Raw genomic sequence first — 11667 nt, 5'->3', positions numbered from 1 at the left:
CCCATTAAAGTAAGATCGAGTGGTTTTTCGCGTCTGTTATTCGTCTCCCGCGGTAACTCTCCGTGGGTCAGGAAATTTCCGCAACTGTCTACTGGCGTCACTCCGCGGCCGATCGCCATAAAGATCTTCAGAAACCGAAAGCATGCCGCAAGACATCGCGCTGCAAATTAATTATTGCGCATTAGGAAGTTGGGTGTTGTGATTCACGATTCTAAAAAAAATGACTCACGTTCTAAAAGAAGAAAAAAAAATCTCATTTCAAAAGTTTCCGTCACTACAACCCACTAAATTTCTCTGCGGAAATGCAGCACATAAGAGGCCGACGTCGCCAACTTGTCGAGCGCGCGGCCGAAACGCGCGAGACACACCTGCGTCAAAACCAACCTATATACCCGACATGTATACGCACAGTGCCAACAGCCGCATCCAACAAGTTTCCAACAGCTTCCAACAGTCGGATCAATCGCGCTTCTGACGGGTACCTTCCGGCAACTCGGACGATCTTGACGCACACACGTCTCAGACTTGACACACACTCACTCACGCAAACGGGAATCCCGCGCCCGGCGCGTTTCACAAGCAGGCGTACGCTGTGGTGACGTTCTCGCAAGTCTTGCACTCCAGCTTGCAGCACCACACCATGCGGCACTGGCAGGTATCGTAGACGACCTCGGTGAAGCTGCGGTGCTCCCTGCCGCAGCACACCCTGTCGCAGTGGTCCGGGTCGCGACACCGCCGACCCGCCATGCCGCTGCCGGTCAGCGCGTTCGGCTCGCAGAAGGAGGGCGACTTCTCCAGGTAGACGAGCCGGTCCCTGCCCAGCCTCCGCAGCCGGGCCGTGACGGCGGCCAGCCACTTGGGTCGCTGCGTCGTGCCCGCCGTGGCAGCCGGCACCTTGCGCGGCTTGGCCACCACGTCGGTGGCAGCGAACTCCGGCTTGTTCTCGATCTCGGCCGGCACGGCGCGGACGTACTTGCGCTTCAGCCGCCGAGCCACCTCGGGAAAGGGCGCCAGCTCCCGCCAGCAGGTCTTGAGCGAGCACGAGCCGGACACGCCGTGGCACTTGCAGACGGGCCGGATGCCGTGCCGCAGCGTCTGCAGGCGGGTTGCGAGACAGCGCGCCAATGACCCTGCAGCTGCGCGTCCTATAGGCAACGCGAGGTCTCGCTACTCCGGTCGCGGTGTTACAGATTTCGTAGCAGAGGCAGCTGAGACGATGACACGCAGACACATGCACTGAACTGAACTGAACTTGTGGCCGTATTCTTTGTAACGGGCGAGTAGTATTCTAATATATACTCAGGCCCAAGAATTTAAAAAGGAAAATAAGATCAAAGGAACAGAAGAAAGAAGAAAAAATAAAACTTTACAAAAAAGAAGAAAAGAATAGGAGCACTAGCGGCGCACTTCGGTCCTCTGCACTCACGCTGACACTTGCGAGCTCCCCTTTCAGGGTTTTATTGAATTACTTTGGTCGCCATCAGCCTCACAGAAAGCCACCATGCGGTGCACTGCTGCGGTTTTTAAGAGAAAGGAACACAGAAAAGGAAAGGGAGTGGCGCTTGGTTTGCTGCCCTATACTGGGGGAGAGGGAAGTCGAAAGGAAAGGAAAAGGATAACAAGTGATACGTGCGCACGCACAGGCACACCAGCGTTCACGGCGCAATCAAAGGCCAGCCGTCTTTAGTCCAAGTATACGTACCAGAACCAGCCTTTAAGCTTCCCTGGAGGGAGACATGAGATAAAGAGTGTTATTCTCGGTCGATCAGTTTAGGGGATACTTTCAACGGACGGGAAGAAGGTCAGTCGCTCCTCTGAGGCGTCGTGCCACATGCACCATATAATACGAAATTGGAAGTATCCCCGAAAGGCGATCGACCCAGAGTGAGGCCACTACATTAACCATCCAGATCTGCAGGTTGTACAATCCGTTACACTTCCCCTCGTGCCATTCTCGCTTTCGGTGGCTCCATCGAGTTTAGTTTCAATAAAATCTATCGATAGTCGAAGCACCAGGTTACCCACATTTTCTTTCCATTCTTCCCACTGCCTTCAATAATCTCGTTATAATACTCACGGTTTATTTTCGATTTGATGCTGTCCCTAACATACGACTGACTCAATTTTCGTTGCGGTGAGTCCATTTAGTTGCATAATTGCGGCTTCCCCCACAAATCGCGACGTTTTTTGCCCCCCAATCTCGTGGACCACGCAAGACCACTCCCGCTTATATTCAACCCTACCAAAATGCGCATCTCGGGAACAGTGGGGGATCCGGCACAACGACAAGAACCCATCGAATAGCCATCAACGTGTGCTTCATGGAGAGAGAGAGAGAGAGAGAGAGAGACGTCGCCTACAGAACGCACCCTGATTCCCACTATGATGTTGTGCGTGTCGACGGGTCTCCGCAGGGTGCGCGGCCTCTTGCCGGACTCCCGCGACAGCAGCCGCCGGGCGAACTTGGCCGCGAACTGGTAGTTGTCCCCGCAGCCGCCCCACTTCCAGCCCTGCTGCAGGCCCGCCGAGGACTCCGGCTCCTCGCGGCCGGCCTCGCCGCACGAGCAGCGGGGGCCGAGCCGGCCCGTCCGGCAACCCTGGGCCACGCTGTGCGCCACGCCGGCCGCCGTCAGGGCGTACACGAGGGCCGTCTCCGGGTACACTGCGTTTGCAGAACGACGCCCAAAAGCTCTGGCGTGACCCACCCCTCTTTTTTTTTTCTGTTTCTAATTCAACATATTTCCCGGTGCTTCAGAGAATAAACTCGTTAGCTTAATTCGATATATGACCTTTAGCGTGTCGACCAGTGTGCGTTTTTTTTTTTTTTTCAGAAATCAGTCTCGTAACCAACCGGACGATCATTGTATTTAGCAGAGAGAGAGAGAGTAAAACTTTATTCAATGTAAATAAAATAAGGCACGATGGTTGGAGCCCCTATTCCAGGGCCCCACTGGCACGAGCGGCTCGCTGGGCTTGGTCCAGAAGAGCCAACTGGCTCTCCCGACCCTCGTCCGCAAGCCATGCCTCCCACTGCCTATTCCTCATTAGTGGATGTTCGTGTAATATGGGACTGTCTATGTGCGGAGGCCTCCTGGGGCACTCCCATGTGATGTGTTTTAGTGTGGGTGTGTCTGTGCACAACGGGCACTCGTCAGTGAATTTCGTGCGGTGTTTAGCAGAAACTACGATTGCCACTATGGCGCTTTCGTGTCTGTATATGTATATCTATAGTGCTTTATCCGTGTTAATTGAGGGTGGTAACAACCGGCGGATTCCACCGCTTTGACTCTTCTGACCACTTCCGAGGTGCGCCGTGTATGTCATTTTAGACTTGACTTGGAAGAATAAACGAGGTGAAATTTCGAGGGGGCTGATTCAAAAGAGAACCTCCGCGCAACTCATCGCGGGGCGTTTTCTTTTTTCTTTTTTTCATCTTGTCTCCTGGTTGGAATCTTAAAAAATCCCATCCTATTTGTTTACATTAAAGGCGTTACACGAAGAAAAGAATAGGATAAGAGCATGGAGTAGCACCATAGCATTAAATGACCTGAGGTTTAAGCCCGTAATAGAAGACTTCGAACCTCTTCGTGGTTTCCTACTGAAAATTCAGGGATGAACATGATTCTGAATTATCTGAAATATTCGACGCGAAATGATACCGAAATTGAACCTAGAGAGAGAATTCAAGAATCAAAAATTACGATCTCAACCAACTAATAAGTCACGACGAGAAAGACCCGTGAATATATTGCATAATATTATTAAGAAATATCATAATTATCTTTAGGAAATATGTTAATGCTTAGCGAGAAGCCCGTATAGCTATATTTGAATTAAACTGTGTCCAGAAAGTATTTTTCCTTCTTTCTTTCTTTCTGTCTGTCTTTCTTATTTTATAATGTAATGAATACTCAAGTGATCCGCTAATTATAACTGTTTACACATTGGTATGGCCGACGCACCTACGTGTGCCTACTGTGAAAGCGAGGAGACCACCGAACAACTCATGTGAATAAGCCCTCACTGCGACACACAGCACCAACGTCTCGATTAAGCTTCAAACGTTTCCCAAAGTGCCTAGACAGTGATACAATAACCAATTACTATTACTTCACTCAAAATTGTAATTGATTACAACGAACAATTACTGCACTATGAAAGTAACTGAGAAATTACTAAAAAAGTAATAGATTACGCTTACGTTGCTTTTATTTATTTATTTATTTATTTATTTATTTATTTATTTATTTATTTATTTATTTATTTATTTATTTATTTATTTATTTATTTATTTATTTATTTATACTGTCAGCATAAGCGCCAAAACAGGAGCTGCTAATTTGGGCCCAGAACAAAAAGGAGGCAGGAGGGGAGGGGGGAGAAAAAGAAAAGAAAAACACTCTTTACGAAAGAAACATTTATTATCATTTAAATTTATTTATGTATTATAAATATTTATTAACATTGCAAAAATGCAGGAACTAAAACAAGTCGGCACGAATATTTCAGTGAGTCCACTGCAGCTCTTCTATGCTCTTGATCTTCACTAACAATTGCTTTTCAAAATTTTCGTCGGTGATTTTCTCTCGTTGCCTTGTGAATACAGCAGGGGCAGCGACCCCTAAAGATCACTCGGTGTGCGCGCAGGAGGGTATAAGGGCGGTGTTGCAAAGTACAAACACGTTGCGCAAAGATGGTGATTGCATAAAGCCGCGATGCTCGTGTCCGCATGGGTCATGTTTGAAGCGGAACGATTCATGGTTGCTCGGTCTAAGGGAAGACGCTTCCGATAGGGCCAGTGATAAACTGAAAATTTTGTTTGTTTATATTTAAAAGTTCCCACAGCACCCCCGTGGGCATAATTGAAGGGGAAAGTTCAGAAGCAGGTACAATAAAAATACAAAACAATGTTAAACACAGTGCAGGCGCTTGACACAGCAGCAGCACTATACGGCATGTAAACGAAAACAACAACACCACCAATAACAAAAGAAAGACGATGGAGGTGCAATAACAATTTATTCCTGTAAGCAGTTCCAGTCATGTACAGTACGGAGTCTTGAATAAGTTAATGCAGCATTTATAATCGCGTAATTTAAAAGCGTAGTCTATGCGTCAGGACACGAAGGTGGGCTTTTTGAAACTTGCCCTTGTCAATACCAATGTTGTTGTTGTTTAGTTGGTTGTAAAACAATGACAGCCTTAAGAAATAAAAACAAAATCGCCATAGGTGATCTCCTGGCATCGGCGTATAAAGTGGTCGTCGCTGTCGACCCATAGAACCGCTGTTTCAATTTGTTACCGTACATATGGTGCACCTCCCTCCGACGCTCTTCACTCCTTAGCCAATTAGGATTGAACGATTAATTGTAACGGACGCCAGCAAACGTTCATGTTCCTTGAAAACGTGGCTAAATCATTAACGTGAATAATTAAAATGAAGCTGAATTATATTAAGCCCTAAATAATGTTGTTCACGTGTAGCAACATCAAAAATAGGTTTACATGAGTCACGTATCGAACAGTCATGTATGCGACGCTCACGTATCCGTATACAGCCAAAACTTTCCTCTATATCAGAGAAGTCGTAAACTGCACTGTAAGCGAAGAGTTGCGTGACTATCGCTTATGAAAGCCGGTTAAGAGGCTTCCAGAAGAGGAAGAGAAATTAATTATAAGCTCAGCGGTCGCAGTTTCAGGAGAGTCGTGTTTGCAAATCTGCGGGCTTGCCTTGTTTAGGGGATCCGGGCGTAGCTGCTGAACACTTATAGTAGGAAAGGCAGTTTCAATTGCAGACTGCAGGAATTCTACTGTAGTTTCCGCCAAATTTAAGTGCCCAAAGCTCTGTCACCTGCTGCAGCTTGTTTCGTCAAAAAATGGAACTGGTTACATGTAATTGAATTACAATGAGCGTTACCGAATGAACAAAGTTATCGTTAAATTACAAAGTTACCAAAACTGGTAACTGAATAAAGAAAATTAATTTCCTCCAATTCGTCACGTACAATTCTGGTTTCTCCGCCTACTATTAAGGATGTTACCAGCTGAACTGCATTTAGTGTAAACTAGGGCTGTTTGCGGCAACTATACCCGGAAATGTCAAAAGGTTTGCATTAGATCGGGAGTGCTGCGTGACATATACTTGGGATTACGCGGTGACAAAACGTCTTGAGACAAGAAGATAAAAATAAGTGAGAAAATTTCCGAATGATTATGCAGCAGGACTGTCGAGGTTATGTCGCAGAGGCACCAGCAGGGGCAGATAATTTCCAATACATAAATGATAATGCGTCGCTTTTAGGCAGGTAACATACAAATGTATATTTATTATTAATGGTTACGCAAGTCAATTGATTATTCGGACAGCCTCACCATGTATGCAACCCTTTACGACAACGAGAGAAATATTTTTAATGAAATGCATTTAAGATGTTTTAAAGTAACGTTCAGTACCGTGGTATCGCACATCTCTCCTTCCAAGAACACGACATTCAATGCGCACCTGGTGAGGAGTTGTTCCTTTTGTTCCATTACTGCCATTGTCATAATGCGTCAGGTAGCCGAAAACTGAACCTATAATTTACAAGAGGCTGTAATTTACCATTTACAAGCTCCTCCGTTCACAGAACGTCCAGTTGAGAAAGGCATTACATGCGTGTGTCAAATAATATAAAGAAAATTTTTTTTTTAACTAACGGACTCCACGCAATCTCTATATAATACACTTTGTTGAGGAATTTGAAAATATTTGATATTTGCATTAAGTCCGATTCAGAAATTTTGTCATTGCAAGACTTCTAGGTTTTCATTCCACCTATGGATGGTAGTTCGCATGCGGTAACTTCGGGTACACGCTAGTTTTAACACCACGCAGTACTCGAGGTTGATCAGGTCATTTTCTGCATACCTCCTGCACTACCGGTGTTGCCTCCTACAGAGCTCACAAACACAGCGGCAGACAGGTCGGATTTTCGCTACCAAGCCACGCGTTCGTCGTCACCGACGCCGGTCGTCCCGTGCAGCGTGTACCTTTCTTAAGAAGGTTCTTGCGATCCTGCAGCAGGTCGCACTGCCAGGGGTCCCACTTGAACAGCACCTGACAGGTGCTAACCGTGTTTCGCATGCCCTGCACGATGGTGTGGATCACGGCCGGCTCCGAGACGCAAAAGCGTCGCACGCTCGGGTCCCTCCTGTGCTGGCGGCAGAACTCGCGCTCGGACACCTCCCGGTCGGCGTCCAAGGTGAAGTTCTTCGACCTCGACAGGACGCTGGGCCACAAGAGCAATGTGAGCCGTGAGGAATACGGTCGACCTTCGACCCTCCGGAGAGAGAGAGAGAGAGAGAGAGAGAGAGAGAGATGTATTCTATTCAATTTATGAGCGAAGACTATGCAATAGACAGGACAGAAAGGAGCGATGGACCGCGGTACTGACAGTTCTTCACATCTATTCCACTGCACTGTCTTTCCACTCCTTTGTTATTTAGTTCTAAGTTTGGTAACGGCGTCCACTCCTGACTGGAATCATATTCGCGGACGGAGGTGCTGAGGTGTTGGGTTTAGAGGGGAAATACCGGCGCGAAGCCTTGCCTGTTCAATAAAAGTCAGGACGGTGCACAGGACCATCTTGACATCGTCCCCGTCCTTGGCTGCAGAGTAACGCAACGAATCTATTTCAATGCGTTCTCCTTTATGTGATCCGCCAGCGGTCCGAGCGGCGCTCCCCCTGTGTTATCACAAGGCTCGGATGGCCGTGAGCTATGAATGATAAAAAAATAATGTTAAATGGAATCGGGCTAAGAGAACGCATTAAACCGACCCTGTCATTTATCGATCAAAGACAGCATAGCCGGTTCAACAGTTTCGTGCTGCGTAACAAACAGCTATAATATCTTCATCGGTGAGCAAATTTCGGTGCACGGTCTTTGAATTGGGCGCAAATCCAGATATGCCACTATAGTGTGGCCGCTAAGATGACAGAAAGCCTTAGCCAAGAAATGTCTTGTGCCTTTTAGCCAAGGGACAGAGAGAGAGAAGAAAGAAAGAAGATATATTAACCAGAATAGTGTCTCCATGGTTGGCTACGCTAGGGGAGTAAAACAGAGTAACATAAAGAGAGGAAAGACACGGGGAACGTGCGAACGTAAGCATAATACATCATGCACGTCATAGGCGCTCGCACAAGCCACTGGTTTTCAAATAGAACAAAAGCACCTTCACTAGCGATTGTCTTGTCAAGGCAACACATGACACAATGATTGTCTTTGTATATCAAATCAAAGACAGTCGCTCAATAAGCGGTCGAGCCTCAGAGCCAAGCGGCTCAGACACATTTAGTGGCATCGACACGGAATCCATTTCTGTAACGTATCTTTTGCTTAGCGGACTTCCGGTGTTTGCTCGTCTATTTTGATGTACGCGATGACAGCACTGTAATCCCGGTCCAAGTACGTTTCATGTGGTTACGGAAGAAAGCAGGTGTAAGTCTATAAGTGATGTTGGTAAGACTCACGCCTACACCGAGCGAGGGAATACCACAAATACATTGGATATGCATTTTATGTGATTGCCGCTTTACAAGGAGAAGGGCAAAGCCGCACCATAGGCAAGGATATAACATCAATCTTGGCTCCTGTCATCACCTGCAACATATATGCGACTTCACGCATTAAGTGTCATCCAACACTTCAGTTCACGCTGCTCTGTTCTCAAACAAATCAAACACAGGAGCACAGTAATAATGCACCAGAAGTCTGAACAACACTGCGCCTAACTTGCGGATAGGAGCAGCAAAAAGGGACGTACTGTATACGGCCGGTAGTGCGCCAAGTCGATAGTTGCGAGTCATGACAGAAACTGGAGTTCGTATTATGTGTCTCCCTATGGCTCTTCGTCGGCGTCGTCCTTCCGCATGTAAAGCGGAAACCAAGACGTAGAACTAAACAGGAGAAGACACAATCTGTGGGATGCTTGGTGTGTGTCAGTGACCTTGACACTACTACCTTCGCTTCTGGAGCGGTATCCTCGATGAATGAAAGCGCATCACGCAAGGAACGTTTCCATGTAGCCACTGCAGTGATGAGCATGCGGTAACGTTACGATAAAACCAGTCATTAAACGTCCAAGCGAACCGTCGATGACATGAGGTCACTTTAAACAAGTCTTCTCAATGTCTTACACGTTCCTTGTCGCTGACAATCAAGGAAATATGACTCGTGTTAACAAAAAAGGGAATGAATCTGTAGCGTTCGTTTCCAAACAATCATGGAAGACGAGTCAACGAGAGTTAGAACGACCCATAGCGTCCTTATTGGAGTCCGTCGTTCTTCAGCTTCTTCAAAAAGTAAGATACTCGACTCCGTGAACATTCACGATTCTCGTCGTAGTGGACGAGCAATTCAAGTTTGTTACGTTTTGTGCATCCCTGCGAACTGCTAAAACACTACTGCGATTTCGGCGCACAACCGGAATAGTGTAAAAATTGTTTTGGATGCCGCTTTAGATCGGCCATCTCCCAACTAAGGAACTCAAGAGAAGTCCACGATCAGCCCGTTCCTGCTTCTGCGTGCGGATAACTAGTCTCCTAAGGCCGTCCTTTAAAACGGGAACCCTGGCGCTGAGTGACGAAGGGACAGGCAACTTACCCGATGCTGGCCATGACTGCGTGGTTGAAGTAGAGACACACACAGACCACCAGCGCCCGCATGTCCGACGCACGTGGCGGCCGCGTGGCCAAGTGGGACCCCGATCCATGTCACGGCGGACCGCGGCACGCGAGCGCACGTCGAACGCTTACGCACCGGTGGCTACGGCGGCGCCCGCGCGCGTGCAGCCTACAGTGTGCTGCGCGTACGGGCGAAGAGGGAGCAACTGGCGCCAGGATATTTGAGCGTTGGCCCGATTGTTTGAGAGGCGCACCTTCGGCGCTTGTCGCGGCTGCCGTCGGCCACGTGCCTCAACGGGGGGGAAGTGTGCCGTCCGCACAACGCCTCCGTGGTGCGCCGTTCATCTGTCTGGCCGCCGCCTACGACGACCACAGGTGCGTGCGTGTGTTCGTGCGCGCGTGCCTCCGCGCACTTTTTCTTTCTCTCCCTTGTTACAAACGGCAGTGCGTAACTCGAGCAAGAGAGCGCGAGGACCCGACTGACGCGCGCGTCTAGCAGGCGCCGGTGAGTCGCCGAGGCCTCGTCTTTCCTCGGTCGCCGCCACAGCCGGTTGCCTGCCGCTGTCCCGTGCGAGGTGCAAGGCCATAGAGCACGCCGCACCTCGCTCGTCTCCGCCACTTCCCGCGTTGAATGACGGTTGCCACTTTGTGGCGGCGAATGCGTAGACTACCGGACTGCTACGCCGTCGCTTCGAAAGATCGAGGTACTGTGGCAGCCCTACTGGAGGTATGAGCACAGTGTCGACACGTGTGTTGCAGAAAGCGTCGTCTGCTCCGCGATATTGAGGAAGCGACGAATGCAGGATGAACGCGCAAATGTCAAGCAGCAACCTCGCGAGCTACGTATTAGAACGGATACCTGGGCTATGCGAAACAAACTGGTTGACTCGTATTCACCTTGTATAGGCGTCGTATAGGCCTTGCCTGCACCTATACGACGAAGCCTGCTTCAGGTGTCACGCAAGCGTCTCACGGTTACGCGCGCAGCCATCGATGACGTGAAAACGCGTCTCTTCCATCACCGCCCTTTCTCCTTGCCTTCGTCGTTTGCAATTATATGACGCTGTGTCCAGGCGCACCACAAGTCCCGTTTTCACTGCGCGGCGGTTTCTGAGCTCGACTTGACGCAGACACGAGGATACCCGCCTGAGAGTACACTCCCCACCACATTTAGTTCACTGCAAATCATATTTTGCATTTTGTTGCTGCATACACGATGCTATGTGCTACCGCGCTCCAGCTATATTGCGTGCAACAACGACTCTAAACTGTCGTTTTTGAACTACATTAAATTTTGAAACAGGCATCGCGCTGCATAACGTGAGGGCGTCCAGTGACTAATTCTAACAACAGGAGAGTGAGGCTTGCGTTAATTTAGCCAAAGTACACGACCAACGAATTACCCATATACGACCGGTGTGATAGAGGACTTCGCATACCGCCAACACAGCAGTTAAATTAAAAGCTCCACTTAGTGCACAACGGGTATACTGAACCTTAGATTATGTTTAACGAATGGTATGGTACACGCCGAATGCGGATCAATGCTGCCCTGCACTGAACTTTTATACGTTAGATAATTTTTAGCGTAAACGCAGACGGTAGCGTCAACGGCGGCGGCGACACCTTGCACCCTTTGTTTAACCACAACGAGTTAATATTCTTGCTTGCGTTCTTGTTTGCTTGCTTAAGTTGTTCGTCGAAGAAAAAAAAGGCTAATAATGTTAGTAAAAATTACGTTACCGCCAACACATTTACGCCGGCAGCTAAACAGAATGAAGTTGGACGTTACAACAGTATATAGTTATCTCTGCGTGCTCTGGTTGAGCGCAGTGTCACAATGTGCCGCTGCAACCACCGCTGCCAACGTACAAACGTATCCGCATGGTATAGCGCAAATGGCGATACCTGTACGGATCAGGACGCAAATTGGGCATCGGTAAACACTGCTTTCGCAGTCCACACTTTCTTCCGGTCTCTTAAACGCGCATCCACTTCCCACAGT

The 11667-nt window shown here is 48.4% G+C and overlaps 1 protein-coding gene across 2 annotated transcripts in view; it reads right to left on the bottom strand.

The window, feature by feature from the left end:
- Positions 1-230: 230 nt before the first annotated feature.
- LOC135909598 (protein Wnt-9a-like) overlaps positions 231-11667 on the bottom strand; it is a 30321-nt gene continuing 18884 nt past the window's right edge. The window contains exons 1-4 of one of the 2 annotated variants that reach the window (XM_065441573.2): positions 9643-10003; positions 7030-7268; positions 2370-2662; positions 231-1095 (exon numbers count right to left, since the gene is read on the bottom strand). In XM_065441573.2, coding sequence (XP_065297645.2) covers positions 574-1095; positions 2370-2662; positions 7030-7268; positions 9643-9704 — 1116 coding nt within the window. In that variant the 5' untranslated portion in view covers positions 9705-10003 and the 3' untranslated portion in view covers positions 231-573. Of the gene's footprint in view, positions 1096-2369; positions 2663-7029; positions 7269-9642; positions 10004-11667 lie in introns of those variants that run through there. The other variant, XM_065441574.2, reaches the window with a different exon arrangement.

This window comes from Dermacentor albipictus, chromosome 1 (assembly GCF_038994185.2).
Source record: "Dermacentor albipictus isolate Rhodes 1998 colony chromosome 1, USDA_Dalb.pri_finalv2, whole genome shotgun sequence".
NCBI classification, from domain to species: Eukaryota; Metazoa; Arthropoda; class Arachnida; order Ixodida; family Ixodidae; genus Dermacentor; species Dermacentor albipictus.
This window is presented reverse-complemented; position numbering and strand designations above follow the sequence as displayed.